The sequence below is a fragment of the Macrobrachium rosenbergii genome, chromosome 4 (genome assembly GCF_040412425.1).
Source record: "Macrobrachium rosenbergii isolate ZJJX-2024 chromosome 4, ASM4041242v1, whole genome shotgun sequence".
Classification (NCBI taxonomy): Eukaryota; Metazoa; Arthropoda; class Malacostraca; order Decapoda; family Palaemonidae; genus Macrobrachium; species Macrobrachium rosenbergii.
Window position 1 is genome coordinate 41,284,899 of NC_089744.1, and position 26,151 is coordinate 41,311,049.

A 26,151-nucleotide genomic window follows, 5' to 3' on the forward strand; every position below is an offset into this window, starting at 1 on the left:
CCAGTTTCGGCCGCTGTGCTTCAGCCTGTCCACAGCCCCACAGGTCTTTACCTGAATCCTCGCTCCCCTCAGCAAGTGGCTTCATCTTCTCGGGATCAACATGTCCTTACACCTGGATGATTGGCTTCTCCGCTGTCCATCAGAGGAGCAATGCACAAAGGACTTGCAAAGGACCCTTTGCCTAATGAAGGAGTTAGGCATCTTGATAAATGTTCAGAAGTTCCAAATGACTCCGTCTCAGAGCATTCTTTATTTGGGGATAACTCTGAACTCTCAAGCTTTTCTGGCTTTTCTCTCCCCCAAGAGGGTTGAGTCGTGTCTCCGGACTGTGCATGAGTTTCTCAGTCTCTCAACTTGTTCTGCTCTCTGGTGGATCAGCCTTCTCGGAACTCTGGCCTTAGTGAAATCTTTTGTGAGGTTGGGCAGACTTCACATGAGGCCCCTGCAATTCTTCCTGAAGGCAAATTGGTGCAGGAAGACTCAGTCGGACTCCGTAGTCTTCCCAGTCATGTTAGAGATCAAGGAGGATCTCCAATGGTGGTTATCTGAGGAGAGGCTTCAGGAAGGACTCTCTCTTTTTCCTCTGAACCCCAGCCTAGAATTCTATTCCGACACCTAATACGTAGGATGGGGAGCCCTGTTAGGGAGTCAGAAGGTGCCAGGGATGTGGACCACAGTTCAGAAATCGCTACATATAAACATCAGGGAGTTGAAAGCCATTCATTTGGCCCTTCAGGCTTTTTCTCTACTCGTATCAGGGAAAATAGTTGCAATTTACTCAGACAACACCACAGCTCTATCCTGTGTTTGCAAGCGGGGTGACCCACTCTCACTCTTTGCAAGGCAGCCAAAGACCTTCTTCTATGGCCGGAGCAGAATCAAGTCAAGCTGCCCCCTCACTTTGTGCAGGGGAAGATGAATGCTCTGACGGACCAGTTAAGCCGCGGTCACCAGGTTCTCCCTACAGAGTGGACCTTGCATTCCAGAGTCTGCAGCGATATGTGGAGGCTTTGGGGCATGCCATCCATAGATCTCTTTGCTACATCAAAGAACAGCCGACTTCCTCTCTTTTGTTCGGCAGTCCTGGACCCTTTAGGTTGGACAATGGACGCAATGTTGTTAGACTGGACAGGCCTAGACGTCTATGATTCGGGAGCTGTTAAACAAATTCAGTTCTCATCAGAACGTCTCAATGACACTAGTTGCTCCTTTCTGGCTGAGGAAGGAGTGGTTTCCGGACCTGCTGAGACTGCTCATGGATTTTCTGAGGCTTCTTCCACAAGAACAGTTGCTTCTCAAACAGTCACATTTTCACAGGTACCATCAAGGGTTGTCTGCTCTGGCCCTGAAGGATTCAGACTGTCAGAAGCCTCGTCAGAGCAAAAGGGTTTTCACTTAGGGCTGCAGAGGCTATTGCTAGATGTAGAAGAACTGCTTCTAGCAGTCCTAGCAGTCCAAGTGTTCAGAAGATGGTGTGCACAGATTTATGTCTTTTCTTCTGAAACCTACATAGCCCAGTTTGCGGACTTCTCGCTCTTTCTCAAGGCTGTTAGGAGACTGTCACCCTCTACAATTAAGGGATATAGGGCTGTGCTTAGGCACAGAGGCCTTATCCTGTGTATGAACCAGGATATTAGTGATCTTGTCAAGTCTTTTGAGACCTTCAAGACAGAGAATCGTTCCTCAGTCCCTTGGAATTTGGATGTAGTTTTAAAGTGGCTCGTGAGCTCCTCTTTTGAACCTCTTCGTTCTGCCTCTTTGAAGTCCCTCACTCAGAAGGCCCTCTTTCTTGTAGCACTGGCTACAGCGAGGCGAGTAAACGAGCTCCAAGCAATGGATAAGAAAGTTAGTTTTGTGCAAGGAGGCGCAGTTTGCTCTTTCGCTTGAATTCCTTGCCAAGAACGAGGATGTTTCTTGACCCTGGCCCCGCTGGTTTATTATTAAGAGCTTGGAGAACATGCTTGGGCTGGAGGAAGAGGAGACTTCTTTGCCCTGTGAGGGCCTTGCAGCTTTACATCCGTAGGACTGAGAAGATCAGGGGTTCCTCAAGCAAACTCTCATGTTCGGTGAGAAACCCCTCTCCTTTTTCTTAAGGAGCCTTATCTCAGAAGTTCATTCTCGGATCCAAGAGGATGCCTTCCCGATCCTGAGGGTAAAGGCTCATGATGTTTGAGCCGTCGCCACTTCTCTTGCGAATTCTGTTTGCTTTGCACTACCTGAAAGACATGGAAGCAGTTTTTGATAATTGTAGTATGTTAGGGCCTTATCCATGGTTGGCATGATGTTGGGAGAGGAAGCATAGGGGGCGAACTGTCTCTCTACTGTATCCTTCCCTTGGTTTTTTAGGTGTTGAGTTGATGGGAAGCCTGGGGGTACAAGCATACCTGAAGTACCCACCAAATTTTTATGGTTGCTGTGTTGGTTGTCTAGTTTTTATTGTGGTGTAGGTGACGCTTGTTTATTTATTCTGGTCATGTCCAGGGCAAGGGCACCTTCTTTTGTCTTTGTCAGCTGGCAGTGTACCTCCACAGCTGCAAAGTACCGGGGCACCTTCTTTTGTCTCTGTCAGCTGTCAGTGTACCTCCACAGCTGCAAAGTACCCATTACGCCACGCCCTCTACAGGTTAAGATGAGCGCTAACCAGAAGCAGTATTTACCATTAGCAGCTCTCTTACCAGGTAAGGTACAACAAGCAGTCTCAGTGCTAGCAAACTTCTAGTTCAAAGTCATGATCTCTTAATGTTTTGGATTAGTTTAAGTCCATCTAACCCGCCTCCTCTCAATGTGGAGTCAGCAGTGTAATTGCTTGGTAAGTCATCACTTATATAAAAATGAAATTTTTTATAATAAATAAAGTTTTATATATACTTACCAAGCAATTACATAATTGGAGCCCTCCCTCCTTCCCCACAGATGGCTGTATTTCGGCTCAAATGAATTGATGTTTCCCTCAGAGTTGTATCTGCCAGGCCCGATAGTGGGCGGGACCCTGTCACCTACACTAGCAATGGTGGCGCCACCGTGAAATTTGAATTTTTGGTCTGCGTGGTAGGAAGCTGTAGGCTATGTAATTGCTTGGTAAGTATATATAAAACTTTATTTTATTATAAAAATGGCATTTTGTATTGTAAAACTACCTTAAGTTTTATGACCAATATTGTAATTTTATATCAGGCTTATAATATAGTTCTTTTCTTTCTTAAAATCTTTGGCTGAAAACCCCTGTGTACTGTAAACAGACTATAAACTCAAGAGGGCTCCAAAGGGAAATCATACTGCAGAGGGAGACAATATATAGGAAAAGATATTAAATGAAAAAATTTGAGGGAATGGAAAATTAAACTGATACACCTAAATTCAGAAGTCAGCAGAAAGCAGGAATGAATTTGCTCCAAGCTTAAACATTTGAACATTAAAGACTCCACAACTGCAACTATTCCATATGTTATTTGTAGCCAAAACAAAACTTCCTAGCAAACTGAGTAGTATTAAAAGACACACTGCTTGCAGCAGCAGCAGCCTGCCTTATGTTGCAAGCAAAAACATTTAGGTCAGGGAAAGAAGAGTGCAGTTTTTCATTGTAGTAAATTTTATGCAACAATCAATGAACTCACTTTACTTCTGTGCTACAATTCAACATTAGGAGTTGGCAAAATAAACTTGACTGATGACGTAACTATATCAGAATCTGAGATGAGAGTCAGCACCCGAAGGCACACTAGAGAATAGTACTCTAGACAGGGAAGAAGAAAACACTTCGATATAATAGCTTCAAAATGAAACATCAGAAAATGGTTCCTCAAGGTGCCAACAAAGTTAGACACATTATGTATGTGCTTTTTTAAAGTAAATTTTTTATCAAAAGTTACAGCTTAAGTGTTCTGGATTGACTAACTGTAATATATGTTAGATCTTTGTTCCAGGATTCTACAACCAAAGACCTAAGGCACAGAGAAAGAACAGCAGCTAGAAGATTACTATGATTGGCACATACAATCAGCTTGTTCTTCATACCTTGCCACATCATTAATTTAGATCATAAATAGCAAAGGTCCAAGAACTGTACATTGAGGAACAGAAGTGGCATTGCTAAAGCTACTATACTGGCCATCGACACAGACCTTTTGGGTTCTGCCTATTAAAAATTCATTTAGAATATTAATAAATGAGCCACTGATTCTCAATCTTAGCTAGTAGATAAGTGCTTCACGATTCACAAGGTCAAAGGCTGCCCCAGTATCTAGATTGACCATGTGTGCCCCTGCACCCTTATTAAGAGCAAGTGCTTCATGATTCACATGGTCAAAGGTTGCCCAAAATCTAGACTGACCATGTGTGCCTTTGCACCCACATTAAGAACAAGTGCTTCATGATTCACACAGTCAAAGGTTGCCCCAAAATCTAGTCCGACCATGTGTGCCTCTGCACCCTCGTCAAGAGCACTCTGTGAGACGGTAGATATTTACAAGTGCATCACAAGTACCAGTGCCCCTATGAAACCCAAAAATGTAAGGCTAGTAGCAGGTTATCTTCAGCAAACCTGCAAAGATGTTTAAAGAGCAGCTTTTCAAAACTTCAAATAAAACAAGGGTAATTGAAATCAGCCTATATTCTGAGGGGCATGAGGATGACAGTCTCTTAGGTAATGCAGCAATGTTTCCTTTCCTTTTAAACAGAAAGAAAATGTTCAAGTCCAACTAATGTTCTGAAAAAAGTATTAATCTTAGGAGCAATGAAATCAACATTCTTAAAAAAAGGGGGAGGGGGGAAGATCCTATTAAGGTCTATGCTGCCATAACTTTCAGGCTCCAAAAGCAAAGTTTTGGCTTCTCTAGATCTCAAGGCCATTGGATATGACCTAGGCTTTGGAAAGCATGAGCGAGGCAACACCAAGGGTGCACCACACTGCTCACAAAGCTTTGAGCCAAATGTTCTCCCTGCTGTGTAGGGCAATGTATGACAGATCTGTCAGTTCCTACAAGGGGAGGCATACTAGAATCAACTCCAAAGAGTAATTACTTTAAGGGCAGACCACCACTTACGGTTATCACAACTAGAGAGCAAGATCTCCTCCAGACCCTCATCATAAGCTCTCTCAGACAACCTGAGGGTGACTTCAAAGCTATTTTACCACAAAATCTCCACTCTAATGGTCCTCCATAAGTGACAAGCTTCTTGTTTTTTTATGGTAGGCAATCTTACATTTAGCATTAAACCATGACATATCTGTAAGACAAAACTGGAGAATTTTAGAAGAAATTTTCTTCTCAATAATAAAGTCAAGGTGATCATTTAATTATTACATTATTATTAATCAGAAGAGTAACTTATTCATATGGAATAAGCCCACAGGGGCCATTGACATGAAATTCAAGCATTCGAAAAATATGGTGTTCATTAGGAAGAAGTAAGAGGAGTTAAATGGAAATGCAGAAAGAAGACATCCTCGGGGAGACTGTTTCACAGTCCAATGACAAGAGGAATAAAGGACCTCTGGAAGAGAGTTTTTCAGCGAGGCACATTTACTGCATGTTACTGCTGCTGTTCAGCAAATCTGGTTGCTTTTGGCAGCAAAAGGGAATCTGGAAGCAATTGTGAATATGAAAAATATGAAAAACTGACAAGATGGTCGATGGTCCAAGTCATAACTGCTAATATTAGGAAGCAGAAACCTGTCACCACGAACCACCCTATCTAAGAGATAAATCTCTGGCAGAAGCAGACATCCATACCAGAGAACAGTATTGTAGTAAAGGAAGGACAAATGACCTAAAACAGGTTGCACTGATTTTATCACGTTATAAATATACAAGGCCTTTCGTATGATACCTAACTTTTGTGCAGCATTTGCTGACAGTTTCATTAGATGTTTCTCAAAAGTAAGTTTCATTAGATGTTTCTCAAAAGTAAGATGTGAGTCAAAAGTTACACCCTGAATAGTTAAAGCTTCAGCCTTATTCAGCAGTCCCATCCACCTAGGGAGGAGGCTGAGGTGGAAAATCTTTGAGATCTGCTAATCAATAATATTTTTGCTTCATTTGTAGACATTAAAAATAAAAGTGGACCAAGAACACTACCCTGTGGAACTCTTCACACAATAGGTCTTGGTTTGCTGAAGATCCCATCAACAGCAACTCATGGCTGCCTACCTGGTAGGAAATCTTGAAGTAAACTTACAACATATCCACCCACACCAAGATAATGAAGTTTATAATTATAAGTGCCTTGTGATTTACTAAATTGAAAGCAGCTAAAATCTATGTGAATTACTCTACACTCAGAACCCTTATCAAGGTTCTCTTGTAAATGCATGTGAAGTCTTAAAAGAGCATTGCAGGTACTTAACTGTTTCCTGTATGCATGCAGACTATCAGCAAACAGTTCTTTAGATTCCACATAGTACTTTAGATTCCACATACTTACATAATGGCTTAAAAATATGATTTTCAGCAACTTTGCATAGCACAGGGAGCTAGAAATTGGCCTGTAGTTACTGCTGTGTGCAGATATGCCATTCTTTGGCATATATGCTCACAGCGCTCATCCTAAAAGATACTACATTGACAAAAATCTATAAAATCTACTCATCTTGAGAGACAACACACTAGAAACTTTAAAAAACAAAGGGAGGAAACCATTAGGATCCTCACCACCCTGGCTATCATGACTATCAAGAATTTTCTTAACGTGCCTAGAGTGAAATGGAAATTTTGTAAGAAAAGGTTCAGGATAAGTATTCGGGAGAGGGACATCCACAGCCGATTGCTTAGCTTCAAAAGCTCGGTGAAGCAGTCTAGTCTTTTTCTTAGGGCCAGTAACCTGTCTACCATCCTCTGTTAGTAGTGGAGGAATTGAAGATGAGCGTGACCCATAGATAGATGCCAATTTGGGCCACCACAGATGAGGCCGAGTAAGTCCTTCAAGTTTCCTCGTTAAGGAATTATTATAATTTCTCTCAGCTTTATAAATATACTATTAATATTTGGAATTAATGAATATTGCTTCACCAGTGCTCAAAAGATCTCCGTGAGTAGTAACCTGGGATTTCAAGCAATCATTCTTGAAGCGTGATCATCAAGAACAACCTGATCCCTCTCCACATTGACCTTATGATCAGATGAGCTCACCAGTGAACCTACTCCAAAGATTTAATCCCTGTAATATCTGCAAATGCAGGGTCAAAATACCCCCCCCCCCCAAGGGGTGTTGGTAAGCAATTGGCAATAAAATCAAGACATCCAAGTTCTCCACTGGCTTAAAGTCTGCATTTGCAGCATCCATAATACTCTTCCAGTGGTTTTGAGATTCAAAGAAACCAAAAGTAATATACAGACGTTCTTTAATCTCTTGGAATGGGCATTATGTTGGTGTAAAATGTTGCTTCTGTAAGCCTGGAATCAAACCAAAATGGACAGTAATGTTTAAGTTCCTTTCATTCTTAGATTAATCCACAATCATTGCTAAGATGATGAAGTACGGTAATCAGATTCTGTGGACCAAGAAGTTCAGTATTGCCAGAAAGAAGCAGTAACATGTACAACAAGCAGAAAGGAATATTTATAGGCTTAGGACCAAAACTGGATACAAAATTTAAATCAACATTGAAAAGTATGCACATGGCAAAATATTGAAAATAAGCCATCCAGTTGTACATTAGACCATGTGCAGCTTTAATGGATCACTGTTTTTTGAGAGAAATATCTTAAAAATCTTTTTGAGAAGAGTTTTAGTGAAATTGAGGCTGTCAAGAAATCTTTCAAGAAGTGAAACTGCAACACTTGCACTTAACACTTGCACTCAACACTAATTGAGTCATGTATATAGGCTGTATACATACCATCTCAGGAAGCAGTCTACCAAATCTTACTCGAATTTTTATTAGGGTAGTGTTTTGGTTTACAGTATATAGATATGCAGTAAAGGAAGATTGTTGAAATAATTGTAATCTTTCCTAGACCACAAAAAAAAAGGAAAAAAAAAAAAAAAAATCAGGTACCAAGAAATACAAGTTCTTATTTTTAAAATATTTATTGAAAAATTGTGCAGTACATCTATAATTTTTTTAAAATCCAAGTTTATAAATATATAAACTGGGATTCTGGAAAATTTATAGATGCAAACCTTACAAGCTGAAGTTGTACATAAAAAATAAAAATGACACCCAAATCTGAAATGGTTGTATATAAAACATTATAAAAATCTATGAATCACAGACTAAGTTCTCCAGCCACTCAGCCCTTTCCATTAAATCAAATTATAAATCACAACCTATCACATTAAGAATATTGAATATCTATTAAACAGCATGAATACTTGCTAATAACCATAAAGGCATTTACAGTAGTTGATAGAAACCAATTTTCCAGGTCTCCTAAAATCTATTGCTCAGTCACATTTAACATGCTTATTTCCTTAATATGATTTTCATTTTGTAATACAAAGTTAAAAACTGACACTTATTTCAAAGTGTTGACGTGTAAAATAATTTGCAACCAGTTATGGCTACTATTTTTTAAATTGAATTGTGTTCTATTTCTACTCTGGTCTTACTAAAAAATTATAGTGTGTTCTACTCTGGTCTTACTGAACACTGAAAAGAGTATAACAGCCTAACATGGCTTACACATACCTATAGTGAGGAAGTTCAAGATGCTGAAAATTCAGAACAAAGTCAACATTTAAACCAAAGGATAGGATGCAGCACTTGCGATGCCACACATATTGTTCTGATTACGTGCAATCTTAATGTAGCCCTTGTCACCCCATGACTTGCTCCATGAGTTCTTTACAAGCCAGTAGTCTTGGCCATCCTCGGTAGTGCCATAACCAACAGCAAGAACTCCATGATCCAAATTCTCTGATGAGCAGTCTGGATCACTGTATACTCCTGCAAAGTAGTATTGGATATAGCAATGGAAATGCTTGAAGGTTTACTGTGACATTTACAAAAATACACAAAACCTTCACATCAAAGTTTTTTTGGCAAATTACACAAATTACAAAATTCACAATCAGAAAAACAACACATTACGATTCTGGCATATGCTCAGGGATAACAAGTACCGCAAATATTTACCATGTTGATAAAACTGGAAGGAGTCTTGGCTGGCATCAATAGCAACAGAAACTGGTCCAATGGTGGCAATAGCTTTCTTCAAAGCATTTTCGCTTCCTTCTCGGACATCCACAAAGCCCCTATCATCAGCACCAGAGTTAGCAGGATTGTAGCGACATGGTTCATCCTGCAATTTTTAGATTTAGCAATCAAAGTTATTTCACTGGGTGAGAACTATGTATAGACATTACAACTGTGTGCATTTACTACATGCAACAAATGGATACTTTAGATTCAACCAATATTATATTCCAAAACGAACAGTAAAACAAATTAAAATTTAAAACATACCTCTGCTTCATAAGGGTAACTTTTTTCAGTGTCAATGCCACCATTAGATTTAATGTACTGGAATGCGTTGTCCATGAGACCACCATTGCAACCATTATTTCCAAACTTTGTGGAGCAATCAACCAAGTTTTGTTCAGAGAGGCTTACCAAGTCTCCAGTTTGTCTGTAATGCTGACCTTCTAAAGCTCCAGTCTGTAATTAAAATTTCCATGCTTAAGAGAATTTTACCAATTAAGGCTCCTACTTCTATAGAGTTTATTTAACCACAAAAATATAGCAGCAGCATCCTTCATTAATAGAAAATGACCAACTCCAAAACCATATTATGGTAGCGGCCAGAGGGAATGTGCGCTAATGCTTTAAGCATTTTACAAGTCAGAACTATATCTAACATTTCCAGAAAAAACATTTATTCAACATGCCCTTACATAAATAAGAAACCAAACAAACTTAAAAATACTAACAGCAGAAAAAGCCCAACATGAGCCACAAGCTCCTTGGTCTTTCACTTCAGTGACAGCTCCTTTCTCCCTCCAATCAACACTTTTGGGCATTACAACATCCTCAGGTGGTTCAACAAAGTGAGCTCCTTGAAAGCCACGGTTTGCTTTGTAACCAGCACCACTGGTGTTAGCACGGAATCCATTCATCATGTTCACAAATTCGTGGTGAAGCTGGAAGATAAAAATGGAAAAAAAAAAAAATTAAACCAAGACCGATTTGTTAGCAAAATATCAAACACTAAACTACCTCAAGCCAACCTCAATGAATGAGGTAAACTGAACTGAAACTTGTTAATAGTAGTTTGGTATACAGTAATCACAAATGGTTCAGATTACCATGCCTGTACAGTCAACTAAACCACAATCTCTCAACCATCTCATGTCCTTTCAACCTGTTTAATCACATTTTCCATGAAAACACAGACTAATAATGGGGGGAGGGAAAATTTTTCATGAAACCAGACTAATAATGGAGAAAAAAAAAAAAATCATACCACAACACCAAGAAAATTCAACATTTTTCTTCTGCTGGTTGAAATGAAAACGAGTAACTTCAATCATAGTTTGGTTCACTTCAGTCCTAAAACAATATTTAAGAGCCAATATAATTTTTTAGCCTTTTTCATTATCAAACTTATAAATACTGTACTAAATTGAGAAATTTTGTACTAAATATAATGGCCGTACCCCTGTAAGGAGGTTTGCATCCAATAAACTATACCTACTTACCATGTCACCATATTTGTTCATCCCAAGTTTGTAAGTCTTGGAACCCGTATGATAGAGTTTGTTGTGAGCAGCAATTTTTTGCTTATTCTCAGCAAAGATCTTCATTCGGAAGGCTTCTTCAGTATCACTTTTGTATTTCTTGCTATGTTCAAACTGAAAATACAAATTAATTAAATTTCATACTGGTAAATTAATTTTAAAAGAACAGCCAACAAACTAGGCTTAAGTTTCTCTGGTTTGGAGGATGTTAAAAAATTACTGAATACTATACTGTTAAATAACCACATAACACCACAAGGGCAAAGAGTACTGACTGCTCTGGCACAAGGCTGGAGTAGGATTGTTACAAATTCAGAGGCATCAAAATACCATATGGATCTATATAAACCATTAATAAAGCTGTAAGCCACCTACACCAAGTGTAAGACTGATGCCCAAAGAACTGGGACAAAGGAATTAAAGCTTTAAAGCAGTAAAAAAAATAATTAAATAAAAATGCCTATGAAAGGGGGGGAATAGAAAATTAGAAGTTTTTGATAGCTAAACCACTTCAATAATGGCAATATGCTTATGGTAGTCATAACTGTATGGTTATATGTATATTTGACTATACTGTATAGCATTTCCAATGGTAAAGAAAAAAATTCTATATATAAAACCAATAATCTTGAACAAGCAATAACCTAACAGCAATAATCTCAAATTAGCCCTCACCTTGAAACTCTCCCACTCCTCCATCACAACGGTGAAGAAGGAAACAGCAGAGGCCGAAGCCACCACTGCTGTAAGAACTAATGCACAGAGGTACTTCATCTGTTGGTAAAAGATAACAGTTAGTTCATAGGCCACTATCAAAAGAAAGGGTATTAACCAGATCAGTGGAATAAGCAGCATACAATACAGCAGGGGAAAATACAGTAGAGCCATCTACAAACCTGTGAAAAAGTATACTGTATATAAAATGGCACCAGACTTGAGGATACAGAAGTGAGTTATCTCTTTTATGGGCTGTGTGTACTTACAGGCCAGTGCCAAGTTAAATATTTAAGTAACTTTTAACTTTAATGCAAAACCTCTAAATTGACAAAAAAAAAAAAAAAAAACTTCATATGGAATTTTATCGGAGGTGTAAGCATTTACATACAAGTTTGCACAAAAGGTATTTACTATCAAAAATGTAGCCATGGATTTCCTGTCTTCATACCATTGATAGTGGTTTTGTTAGTTACAGTGCGTCCTTGTCTTACGGCGAAGGGTCTGTTGGAACAGCGCTGCACCCTAAGTCGATTTCTGCCACAAGACTATTTTTCTCTGTTATTGGTGCCACAACTTGATGTTGCATCAAGTTGCAGCGCTGTAAATGCCATTAACTTCATGGCTATTCTTGCTGTTAGCACCATCAGTGGTGCTTATGGCATCGTAACGATGTTGCATCAAGTTACGGCAAGGTAAAACTGTTAATGGCACTGGAAAAGTGCCCTAAGTTGAGGAAGCACTGTATCTACTAACAATTACTGTACATGGCACTTTTGGAAGTTCTGCTTTTGTATTTAGGTAATAACTAACAGTTTCAGCAAAATATATGTGAAAATCAGAAGAATTCTTTATACCAGATTTAATGGCTTGACAGGCTGTTCATGAATTAGAATTACTTAAAAACTTAATTTTTAATGCCTACACAGTTTCATTTTTGGCTTATGATGTATCCCTAATGTTGAAACCTAAAATGCATTTTTCCTTTGTCAAAATCCTTTTTATATTACAAAAAAAAATTATTTTTTTACAGTAAATTGAGGGGTTTCATGGTTTTGCCAGTCTATTACCTAGATTAGTTTCAGTAATTTTGCCAGTCTATAGCCTAAATTAGTTTCAGTAGTTTAACTTTGGCAGGATACTGTAACATGCCACTGAAAAGTGGAGCTGGCGTTAAATTGTGGACCATGGGATTTTTAGGTTTCAAATTTATTTTACAAACATCCATAACTTAAATATAAGTAACGGGTGGCACAACAACATTCAAATTACAGTACTACTTATAACAGATTGGAACAAATTAATAAGATATGTATCACTAAATGAACAGTTAGTACAAGAAAACAAGATTATATCATCAAAACTGGGAAGACTTAATAAAAAAAAAAATATATATATACAAGTACAGTACAATAATCCAAGACAATTGTGGAGCTCCATTTCAAGACTGGTGGGAAGCAAAACTAACACATCACCATACATGCAGCATAGGAATGAAAAAATATATATTGACCTACTGGCAGGAAATAAATTTTCCAAATAACAGATAACCAAAATTTCGACAACCTACACTAGACAAAATAAATCTGCATCATGCAGCAGATATTAGCAGACTTAATGAAGACTGTTCACCAACAAGGAAAATAGTTATGGGAAATCAAAACAAAAATTTTAAACACAAGGTACCAGGCAGAAGTGGAATTAACAAGGTTATAATTTAAAATTTACCAAACATTGCATTTGAAAAATTGTAAGTTATACAATTGCGCTCTCTCAATTTAATATTTTCCAATTATATTCAAGAGAGCAGAAATTTTGATACCCAAACCAGGACAAAATATATGTCTGGTAGAGAGTTATAGACAGATATTACTAGAAGTACCTGGTAAAATATTGGATAAAAACAATTAACGACAGATTGGTGTTGTTCATAGAAGGTAATCAGTTACACAAAAATCAATATGGATTTAGAAAAGGAAGAGGAACCCAAATTGCAAGAGCAACAATATATGAAAGCAGAGCACTATCACAAAATATAAAGCACCTATGCAAGCTAGTATGTACAGATATAACAATGGGATTTGACAAAGTATGGATACGAGGACTTGAGTACAAAATATTACGTCTCAACTTTCCAGGCATTTTTGAGGAAGTACTACGCAACTATTAAAAAAAAAAAAAAACCGGCAATTAAGTCACAAAATTACATAGGATATCCATTCCCGTTATTAAGTGGAGTCCCACAAGGATCTGTACTAAGTCCAACATTCATATTATATACTGTATACCATCAGATGTGACTTAACCACCAGTGTACTGTACTGACATCTGCTTTAGAGATATAAGAAATAGTTATACTCTACACAAAAATATAGACGAAGCGGGGACCCAACTTTGAAAAGACAAGTAGCACAATAAAAAATGGACCAAATTTAAAGAATAAACAAACTTGAAAAGTGGAAGATAAAAACAAATAAATCTAAATTCCAACAATATCAGTATCTGCACACAAACATGCACGAATAATGTTGGATCAACAACCAGTGAATTTTACTAAAACTAAAAGAATATAGTACTGGGAATGCAATTTGGACAAAGAGGACTATCAAAATGTAAGAGAAAGGCTAAGTATAGCAAGAACATAACATACAAAGCTACAAAGATTTACAGATATGAACACACAAAACCCATTTTTATAAATGTCCAAGTCCAATAATGGAATATCCACCAGTAACCACGTGTTTATCATCGACTAACAATATAAGGGCATTACAAACATAAAATACGATACTAAGGGCTGCAGTGATAAAAATCAAGATAATCTGAATATAGAACAAAAACAAAAAATACAAAGCAGAATCAATTTATCACAGAATATATAGATTGGCAACCAAAATATGGAGTAAACTAGTTCAATCCAATGGAGAATTATGAAGGAAACTGAGGCAGAAGAGAGAAACCACCCAAAACAACACAGACCACATATGATAGAGAGGAGTATCTTCATATATTCATTGCAATTACCTCAACCATTATACTATTAAGAAATGTCATGTGAAAAATGTAATTTGTAGAAATTACTTGGTAAACATATTGCAAAATCACTATATTACAGTTAAAATCTGAAAAATTGCAACTTCACCTAAACAGAATAAAGACATAAAAGTTAAAATGTCTAATCTGTACAATTCAATGTTAATATAGTGCAAAATCATTGTAATATGTTAATAATATTCAAGACAATAGTAAGAAAAATTATACCTTTAAATATTTAAAAATTTTGGCTCAACCAAACTTTGCATTACTCTTAACAATACTTAACTTTCTAAACTATTCCCTACCATGGTTAGCTAGCTAACTGCCTTCATTCTTCTTTCACCCAGTGGTATGGTCTAGTCTACTTTGACAGCAAAATTACCTAAAACACGTCATATCTTCAGTGTGATTTAATACAGTAATTCGCTGTACCAGTGCATTATTTAAATTTCTATTATTAACACTACACTAATTGTGGATAAATAGATCACTTATCTCCTAAAATGCATTAGTACAGGATTTTCTTTACTTGAGAAGTGTACATTTAAGCTTAAGTAACTTATCTTCACTACCAATGCTGAAGGGCTAGACTGATAGGTACATATACCTTACAATAGGACATTCCCCTGTGTAGTGTGCCAAACAATGCAAATCCTATTTAAGATGGCAAATTTCACGAAAATCAAAGATTTACTTGGTAATTTATACACATGACCTAAATCGTGATAGTAAGAGCCACAATAATGTAAATGAGAAACTATTTTCCCAAAATACAAAAATCGTAAAAACGGGGAGCTTTCGACCATTTGCAAATGGTTGAAAGCTTCTGTTTTATCCTTTTTTTGTATTTTGTAAAAATAGTCTCTATTGGGGAAGGGTGCGGGGGGGCTTGTGCCAGGTTTCATGTAGCAGTCTGGACTCTCCATCAATTCCAAAACTAACCTAACACCACTCTCATTGGTTAAGTGCCACCAAAACTCACCTAACCCACTCCAATTGATAATTAGGTGCCAATTCAGCTCACCCTATGGCCGGAAAAATGTTGCTATCATTCAAGGCATTACCAAAATTGCTTAAATTTGCATTTCAAAAATTAAACTAGTCTTGCGCTACTTTCATGAACATACACTGCTAGGCTAATTTCACTGACAGGGATGGGTTTTTCTTGCGAGTGACATCTGTGGTAGAAATGGAAAACTCTTGGCATTAACGCTAAGTATAATAGGCTAACACCGTCTGTTCCACGAAAGGTTTTTATACAACTTGCTGTGTCTTGTTTACATTTTTACTAATAAACATAAAATTACCAAAGCATCCTGTAAACAACGTAAATTTACTTGGCAATTTATGCAGTTTTATAATGCCAATATGAATTAATCACTTCGATTACTTAATTTTCCAAGGGGAAAAATCACTACATTCAAAAGGGTACAAGGAAAAGATAGTCAATATTGAACTTGCCACAACCTTGAACAACATTTCGTTATGTACTAGGAAGCCACTAATAATGGGCTAGCCTATAGCCTAGAAAGTGTTTAACTACAAATATAATAACTGAAGGCTTCGGGAGAAAATTACGAGCAAGTTTGGCGAGAAAAATAAAACTTGACTGCTTAAAGATAAACTCAAAATAGTGGCTTTTAGCCAAACGATACCGTAAACAAGAAGGAGTACACAGTTTATGGAATCTGCTTCGCCGTAAATTTAAATGGGAGTAGCAAATTACTGGTAAAAATTTGCCGGTTGATCAGCAACTGATTCAGAATACAAAATCACTAATCTGAGTATCACTTGGCCTACTCTTCGGTTACAAGGCTAACAGACTATTTCAGGGTCACGTTTCGCAAACAGACTAAAATTGTTACTGCAGAAAGATATCTTACCAATTCTATAACCAACATATAAAACTAAAAAAAAAAAAAAAAATTTTCAAACTACGTTTTATCCAGGCTAGCCTAGTTCATCCAACCCCAAATTGTGCTGAATAACGCATCATCCAATTTGGGTGGGTCAGATGGTTTGGCAGAGAACTAAGGTGTGGGAATGACGAGTAAATACATTTTTTATATATAATGTAACAAATAGAATTTCCGCAACTTTGAACAAACAAACAAACACTAAGAACATGTTACACTTTCACAAGTATACAATGACTTTCTACGCAATTACGTTTACAAAGAAGTTACACCTTACCTTCCTTCAGTATCACCCTGAACTGAGGACCAAGTAGCGCCAGCTGGTTTTATAGGCCGGCGCCCCTTGCCATTGGCTCTTAAGATTAGGACAAATTGTCGTACCGCAGTAAAACCAAAACTATTTATTTTTTCAATATTTAACATTTACCCAGTAAAAGATTTATTGAACTCTGTTATTTGTTGTTTAAGCTATTGTTGTGCAGCAAACAAGCGTTATCTAAGAAAACTTGAAATATCAGAATGAGCAGTGACAGTAAACAATGAATGAGGTACAGTATGGTGAGCAAAATCCGTGGTTTTCTTTCATCATTCAAATTTTTCGTTATTTTTCTTATATGGAATTTAAATAGAATCAAGTCACGATCACAGCATTATCCAGTGTTGTGAATGATAATCTTCACCTTTTTTAATGATGTTAACTCGATGATGATGATAATGATTATTGTTATTTTTTGACTAAATGAAGTTATCAAGATCAAATGTAGTGAAATGACATGAAATCGGCATTCCCTTGTCTGAGGCCATTAGTCATCCGTGGATTAAAACGCTGAGTGTTTTCTTCAGAAATGTCAAAAGAATATAACAGTTACTGTCAAAACTCCAGTACTAACAAATTCTGACGAGGGAACTGGTCTTTGCCTATAATTTTCTTATGGTTTCTCAGATATTCCAGCAACCTTAATTACTTCATGCATTTGAATAGAATTGGTTTCATTCTATACTACAAACAAGAACGGAGAGAGAGGGACTACTAGATTTTCAAAAGGGATAATTGACGCAACAAAACTGGCAATTATTGAGACCGAACAAAGAATGGAGATACATATCCCGTTACTTGGTTACAGAATAAATACATTTATTGACTACTTTATTCCTGGAGTGCTGTACGCGACCAAAGTTCGGATTAAACGCTGCTACTTAAAATACATCCTTGGAGGTGTACTTGGTTCTAGAGGGGATTCACTGAGTTCATTTAGTGAAAGGAATGAGCTGACGTTGATTTTGTAGTTTAATTTTATCTAGGCTATAGTGAGAGAGAGAGAGTTGCAATTGAACTTTTGATCCATAGTGTCTTCATCATATAATATATAAGTCAGTATCAACAAAGGACGGGAAACAACCATGTCACATTAGGTGCCTTTTTAATGAAAAGGAAAAACGTTTTTTACTCCGTTAGCAGTACGGTCTGATTTTCTGGCGAATTGTGTATGATAATGTAAATTTGTTTTTACTGCATAACTAATTGTATGAAAATCCAGCAAATTGTGAGAGAGGGAATCCAAATGTAAGTTTTATGTTTCGTTATTTGAATATGGAATGTGAATCAATATTTCAAAAGTCGGTCAGTCGCACATCGTGCCTTGGCAGCGCAGTCAGTGACGTACAGTCACATGATCGGGTGAGGTCATTGTTTTTGTATTAGTCGCTTGGGAGTATCTAAAGTTTTGTTTGTTGGTGTCATCTCGTTCAGACTCTGCTATGTATTATGATTCCGTTGTTTATTTATGATAAATGTGAAAAGGACTCTGAGAAATAGGTAGACAAATATTAAAGAAGAAACGACGAGAAGATTCATTCGATCTTGTTAGTTGACCGTATTTTGGACTCTATAAAACCATGGTTGAGGCGTTCACAATATTGGGTTCTCAGAGCTCCAAGTCGCTTTTTTTTTATTTTTTTTTTTATTTTGCTCCAAAGTCTTCTAAACATATCCTACTTTTCCGATGGAAAAGCGTACCTGCAAATGTAGACTCCAAAGTGGTCGAAAATCCCATTATCAAACAAAAGGTGGTGAACTGCGCGAGAGATAGGTGAAAGATTTTTCTAACAAAAAAGTATATTTTTTTCACTATATACATCAAAAGTACCCCATACAAAAGCTTGTTTTTTCACTATATACATAATAGTGCCCCTTATCATAGCTGAATATTATTATTTTCTGTCGTTCATATTAAATGAATAAGATTTTAGTCAATATGTTTGTAATAATAATATTAATGTTTTATTGCATTTTCATCCATTATCTACCCCTGTGCATATGTAAATATATGCTTAGGTAAGTAAAATTTCATAAAATGTTTAATTGTAAGTATTTGTGACATTTAATTATGTTTAAAATACGTATTTTATACTTTTTTTGCCATATCCGTAAAAACACCCTTTCATTTCCTAAGCGCTGTTATTAAAAATAAGGCAGTCGTAAAGGATTTAGCCAAAGACAATAATGAGGTCCTAAAGTAGATACGATTACCTTTCAAATGCAACAAAAATGTTTAAAATCCATATATAAATCTCCGAGATATGCGTGTTTGAACATTGCCAATTTTCAAACGCGTTTTTCTCACGATTTTGTTTTTTTTTTAATCAGCCCCTGAAGACCCTTAATATTGTGAACGCCTCATGAAACCTGCTATTGTGTGGTTGAGTAACGTAGAGAGAAAAACATGCCACAAACGCTTGAAAACTTTGCAGCAGAACACACTTCTCTGTTATTACACAAGTAACAGGCTATGTGAAAAGTGAATGAATGCGTTCCCGCTTAGACAAAGAAGCCTCTTTCCTGACTGATTTCATGGTAGTTAATATAACGGTGCGCACATTAATATACAATATATACGTTAAAAAAGATTCCAAAAATTGCAGTGATATTCTAATATCAGAATAACACAGCCAACGCGCGCCTACACTTACACACGCATACACACACGTGTGCGTATATGTACTTTACGTGAGTCAGGGCGGTTTCGTTTCCCGTTCGCACTAACAAAGCAGCATGTGAGACGAGCCGGTGCATGCTTAAAAATCTATTATTGATCAGAACGCATTACAATTTATGGGCGCTCTTGTATATATATTCCCGTTTGCTTTAGTGCTTTTTTTCATTCTTTTGTACAAAATAGTATTTTATTTTTTTAAGACAACAAAAAATGTATATGGCCAGGAGATTAACAAGTGGTTCCGCTGCATGAAATACGGATTCATAACAAAAATGGGTGCATAAAATTAATTGATATGTTAAAATGTTACAAAACTGGCGTGACAACAACCATGGATGTATAAAGTTAGGAGGTCAAATGAAGCTTTAACCCTGACCTGCAAGGATCGAGAAATGTATGAAATTTCATACCAGAAAGTAGTTTAGACGGTGGTTATAACGAACCAAGTCGAGACGTGAAGTTGAAAACAACTGGAAAGGGTATAACGAGTAGGACCGAATTTATTGAGCATCTTGTTTGATTACTCGATGAATGGGAAACATTCACATGGAGTTGTGATGTCAGGAACTCAACATCCAACTGGAATGGTGAACAAGAGCAAGGAGTAAGGTATTATTCATAGATTTTTGCGACATGACGCTTCCTTTCCAGATTACCCTAGTTGATCTCGCAAATTACGTGGAAAAGAGGATTCTTTTATATAAAGTTTTCACTTAGAACAGAGTCAGTGCCAAAAATTGACCTAAAAATGACGTTGCTCTAACCACTTAAAAACCGAATTCATTAGTCTTCAATAGTCAAAGGTATGGAAAAATCATTTGAAGCACAAAATCCTTTAGAATAAGACTATGTAATTGCGCTTAGAGGAACGAGCTAATGACAGCAGTCGTTCGGGCCTTGTTGAACTTGAAATGACCAGCAAATTGTAATTGGGCAAAATTACCACTAAAAGCATAGTTTTTATTTTTCTCCCAGCCAATCTAAAACAAGACCAAACTCCTATGACTGAAGAGTGCGTTAGGCAATTTAGTATCTGACTTCAGTTATTGGTTCGTTTACTCTTATCGAAAATGACTGACCAGTTCCCCCCAATAGACTTAATTGCAGCCATACATCCAGTTCAAAAGTACATAATTAAATTTAAAAGATCGCAGAAACCATAAGGCTGCACTTCCAGAAATATAAGACTGCACTTCCTCTATGTTCCTAATACATTGGCCTGAGTATTTTAGAGCCAAATGATTGAAATTAAACTTATGTTAATTTTGTCTATTATTATTATTCTTTATTGACAAAACATTACATAATTCCATATTTACATTTAGTTTGCACAAAACAGTGTTTTTTTTTTTTAGTTTATAACAATAACTCATCTGTCTACATGAAGGTCTTACGTATTTCTCGTACTATAATAAAAAAAAAAGGAGCCATCTGCCGGCAACAGTACGATAACAGGATTATCATATAGATTTCAGTTACCAAAATGATAGCAGTAAATTACTTACAACAAACCAGCAGTGGAGGAAAAGGAATTCCATCACGGCATAGCATGTAATAACTTCGGTAAAGCTATTTTGGGGAACTGTACGGTCGTTGTTAATAAGAGTAAATTAATTGAAAAGTGATGTACATATGGTTAACTATTTGCCCAGCAAATTCTTCGACTATGAAACTGAATTTGGATACCACTGATGATGGTAGCTAAAACGGCATTGCTTTCGGTGATTATACTGATAAGAGTGTCATAATCATCATAAATAGCTAGTTTTCTTAACTGCAACATATCGATAGGTCATTTTAATGTTTGCAAGGATGCTGGCGGTAATTCGAAGCCTCTTAGTGCAGCCATTTAGTTTTTACCATTTTTTTAAAGGATATTTTGCTTGAAATTATCGGTATAGCTTTGCTGCTATACGGACTCGCTTCTTTTCAAGCGCTTGTATCAGTGTCTTGGGACTATTAACAATTGCGCTCTTCCCTCTGAGTACAGCTTGTGTGAATGAATCCCCCCTTTATGTAATGTTTGTGGGCGACGAGAGATATATGTATATATATATGTGTGTATTAATTATATATATATATATATATATATATATATATATATATATATATATATATATATATATATATATATATATATATATAATGTGTGAATTTTACAAACATTGGTATCAATAGTATTCTCAGGGGACCGCTCTAAAGTTTAACAGTTGAAGAAATAAATGATTCCTAGTACTTTGTAGTGTGACAACAAGGCACATAGAATGTTATGCTATACCACCATTAATAAATGGATATATTTATCCTGTCTCTGAAAAGTCTTACCGATGAAAATATGCACATGAATACAACAAATAACTTTTAATTTTTTTAAATGCAACAAAGAACTGAGAAATACATACGGAAGTGAATGAAGCAAAGACATGCCCAGGGTATGCGGCGCCATGGCTGGGTTCACTTGGGACCAGTTGTTCCCCTGTACAGCTATTGCAATTAATTTTCCATCCACATTTCTTTATTAATTCTGACTAAAACTTATATTATAACGTTAATTGCAATCATATCCTTCTCTGTTAGGGAGGCTTATCAACAATATTCCAATATGAGAGGAATTGCAGAAATATTGTTTATTCGTATACTATGTCGTCGTATTTTCCAACAGAGTATTTAAAAAACTAATACCGTGACGAGATTCCTCAGAAGCATAGTTAACCTTCTCAGCAGAGAGCCTCATTAGCACCTGCTCACAAAGAAGTAGTAGCACCGGACGTTTTTATTCCTTTTAGTGTTAAATGGCCTTTCTGCCAATAGTAATGATCTCGATAGGTCCCGGAGTAGGTTCAGTACTATTCTAAAGTGACATACATTGATGATTTTGTATATTTATATTTGCTCGTTTGTCTTTTTTATTCGTATGTTTCTGTTTTTTATACATGGGAGAATATGTGTTTTCAAGTTATGATTTTCTTCGTTTGTTACCTGCTCATTCCTAATAATAATAATAATAATAATAATAATAATAATATAGCACAGTCACCTTGATCACATCGATAATGGTTTTTAGTAACAAAATTTTGTTCAAGTTAATGGCCTTTTAGTTTTGTTACCTATGAACATATGCTCATTCTGAATAATATTAGTAATATACCGATAAAAGAAAGTTCTTCTTAATCGCTTCGCCAATGTGATTTTCAGTATATATTTATTAGCTGTATCATGTTTGTTTTGTTTATTAAGGTTGTAAATAACAATAATTTTCCTTGTTTAAATGATATCTAAAATATGAACAACACTTCCAGCAGTTTTCAAATGAACTTTTTGTGACGTACTTCTTGCTTAACTGACTGCTGGTGTGCAGATTAACCTGGCTCCTTTGAAATGAAGTCCCCTTGTTCATTAAGTGCTTACTGAACATTCATTCCATTGTTATTGTGTAACTTTTTACCAAGAGTTGGCTTAATTCACAAGAGCCTATAGATATATGTAACATGGTTGTTACGATTTCATTGTAGTCCGTAGAAGTCAGGGGTTCCCAAACTTTTTTGTTCTTCTCTACCCCTTGGGCATTTTTATAGATTCCTGTGTACCCCTAAAAATTGAGGATGAGAAAGAAAAACAATGAAATTGATATTGTGATATAATTTTATTATGAATTCTGTGTAGACTGCATCTTTTCAGGCCCGGTACGGGTACAGATTACAGCTGCGGGAAGTTCCATGATAGTGAAAAACAAATGGTATGATATAACTCAAGTAAAAGCTTTGCTTACTAAAATGAGGAAATAAAAAAAAAGACACGATATTGTGCAATCTCAATGCAATTACATCACGTATTGCGCAGTACTGGCTATTCTCTCAGATCCAATGTAACCCCCCCCCCCGACAAATGTACCACGGGGGGTTCAAGTACCCCAGGTTGGGAACTCCGCCTTAGATTCTCCAGCAGTTTAGAATGATAATATACTGTAATTGATATATAGCCCTATTCATGCTATGTGGTGTTACATTTTTCTGGTCTTTCATGACCAATGTAAATGTATCGGTATTTCATGTTTTAATTGGTTTACTAAGTTTTGCCGCATTACAACCCAGTGTTGGTCAGCCATCCGTATTCAACTGGGTTTGGCATGGGCCAGCTTGTGCGAATGTTATTTGCATGATGGTAATTCTGATTGTTTATCTCTGTTGTTCTTACCCGAAACTCACAGTAGATACTTTCAGAATTAGTCCTTAACATTTAGCTGGAATCAAATATTTAACCTCCACTTTCAGTTTCAAAGTATAGACCAGTGCCTAAGACAGTGAAGGTACTTTCAACAAAACAGCAAAAATACAGTATCAGTGTTTAATTGGGTTAAGAACAGCACCTTTTGATAAAAATTAACAAAGTTTATTAACTAGCATTTACAAGAGGGCGGGTTAAAGACAGACATTCAACAACACTTGAAATCCTGTGCAAAAACATAGGGTTGAAGGGGCCCTGATGACCTGTCTGCAGCTATCCAAAGAGATACCATTTTAACTATGCCCTAATGACTAACTAATCAATATAAAGACGGGTGCAGGACGACAGTTTGACCATTGCTGAAGACTTCATGGTGATTGTGAAGAGAATAATTTATCTGTGGTGTTGCAAAGAGGCAGAAGTTTTGCATGCAATTTGTTGTATGAAGGACAAGTGCAAGTCATCCCATCAAGCTCATTTGGAGAGAGAGAGAGAGAGAGAGAGAGAGACCCATGGGAGCATGGTTCTGGAATAGGCCACTGAAGCACTGTTTTGCTTGGAAATGTGAGGAGCAGCAGTAAATAACATAACTGATAATATTCCTCGTGCCTTTTCTTGTGACGTTACTCTGTCATCAAAGCATCTACTGTTAAAACTGCACCTGTTTGGAGGGTCTGCATAGATAAGAGGTATTCTTCCCTCTAAAGATCAGAGGCCCATTCTTAAAGTGTCCATTGTCTGTACAAGGGCTTCCTCATAACTTTTCACTCTCTGTAAAGCAACTGCCATAAAGACTACACCTGTATGAATATTCAGTGTATGTGAGAGGATATCCTCCTAGAGGTTTCAACACCATCCTTCCAGGCGATCCAGAGACCATACCCAAGTCGATTTTTGCATAGCCAGCAAAGAACAGGCTAATGGAAGATGGGCTGAGAGGTCTGTTTACATAAATGACTTTTAGGAATTAGAAAAATGTTTTGCGAGTTAACATCCTGAGAAGGATGGTATCTAGAAAAGTGAGCGAAGGTGTAAATACTATCCATAGACGGCCAACTAAGTAGATGCTGCTGTGTGATGAAACAATGGGAGAGTAACGCAAAATAAGAATAAAATTTGGTCACAGAATGGATACATTTCAACATAAGGGTGATTGCTTGATTTATGAAATCTAGGCTGCTAATCCAAGCACTATGGCACTTCCGGCCATTTAGCGCAAAGACAGTGACAAGAGGGAGTTGGAGGGGTAGGCAGCAAGATTAAGAGATTCAGAAAATAAATGAAGTACAAAAATTTTAAGATGGAACTAGGAGAAAGTCCCCCAGTGGCACTAAGCGGTAACTGTTAGAGGTGTTGGGCAGCATAAAGAAAGGATGCGGAAATGGCGATAAAGTAAAAGGTTGAAAAGTGGAGGCAGCCATGGGTCGAAGGGACGCTGCAAACTTTGGGTAATGCTCACAGTGCGCCACGTAAGGTGCACTGACGACACACAACCCCTACGGGTTTGCGACATAAGGTATATTATGCATTCTGAAGTCTCCGTAAGATTCGTACAAGCAATCTTTAATATTAATAAAATACATCAAGACAATAAATTATGTGAACAACAACACAGGGTAAATTGAAAAGACAATACACGACAATGAAGCAGAATGGAATAATGTGGTGATTGCATCTCGATAGTATTGAAAACTTGACGCTTGTGACCTGCAAATGCATAAACTACATTTTTACTACCAAAAAAGTTAATATTTTTTAATTTACTTTCGTTGTAAATGGTTTATTCCATGCAAACGTTGTTGCTCTTAAGCCAGGTACACACATGCGCGCAAAAGCACGTAACGCAACAGATTCTTGTTGCAAATTCGCCAGTGTGGACGGGACCTGAAGCCCGAGCAACGAGCAGGAGGTGATCGTTGCACGTGTTTCACTCCGTTCCACCAATAGTCGGTTTTTGCCCGTCGCATCAAAGGAATGTTACACAATACGCCACGAAATGTGTGTACACATCTGAAATTCGGAAGTATTAATCACGCATTACTCTGATTCCTTCTGTGAAACTACGTGAAGCCCACCAGTGGCTGAGTGGAGTGACGAAGAAGTCCTTCAGTTTATAAATTATAATGAAGAGATGACTGTAGCCTACCGTGGTATGCAAAACACCCATGCCATTTTAATAAAATACGTCGCAATGATACGTGGATACAGATAGCCCAGAAAACAGGGAAATCGGTGGAGGAATGCATGAGAAAGATGACCTTCGTGCCATCTTCTATGAGAAGGGAGAAGGCCAAGATGAAGAAGAGTATTGGAACAGAGAAAGGTGAATACAGAGAGCTTTGTAGTTGAAATGTATTTTTTGGTTGAATTTTTTGTTATCATGTATAGAGTATTTGAGACTTGAGAATACTCTATATGGGACTTGAAAAGTGGGTATAATTATTGTTTAATAAAAATACTAAGTCTATAAATCCTTGTATTATAAGAAAAACTAAAGATGTTTGATAAATTATTTGAATATACCATACCACCGGTGACCCTTTGGGTCACATAAATTTAGCCCTTCGTTGGCTGAGTCGGTAGAGCTT

General features: G+C 37.0%; 2 protein-coding genes across 5 annotated transcripts in view; one reads left to right on the forward strand and one right to left on the reverse strand.

The window, feature by feature from the left end:
- Balat (Beta-alanine transporter) overlaps positions 1 to 26,151 on the forward strand; it is a 299,782-nt gene that overhangs the window by 70,036 nt on the left and 203,595 nt on the right. The gene's annotated exons all lie outside the window — the stretch shown is intronic.
- On the reverse strand, positions 8,013 to 16,678 carry Cp1 (cathepsin L). Of its 2 annotated transcripts, XM_067094740.1 has the most exons (7): positions 16,621 to 16,678; positions 11,353 to 11,451; positions 10,639 to 10,791; positions 9,871 to 10,080; positions 9,407 to 9,598; positions 9,077 to 9,242; positions 8,013 to 8,887 (listed from the first exon to the last, which is right to left on the reverse strand). In XM_067094740.1, exons 2-7 carry the CDS (start codon positions 11,449 to 11,451, stop codon positions 8,679 to 8,681), a joined length of 1,029 nt encoding a protein of 342 aa, XP_066950841.1. In that variant the 5' UTR covers positions 16,621 to 16,678; the 3' UTR covers positions 8,013 to 8,678. The 2 variants fall into 2 exon arrangements, with proteins under 2 accessions (XP_066950841.1, XP_066950838.1); XM_067094737.1 differs by lacking the exon at positions 16,621 to 16,678 and having other exon boundaries at positions 11,353 to 13,661.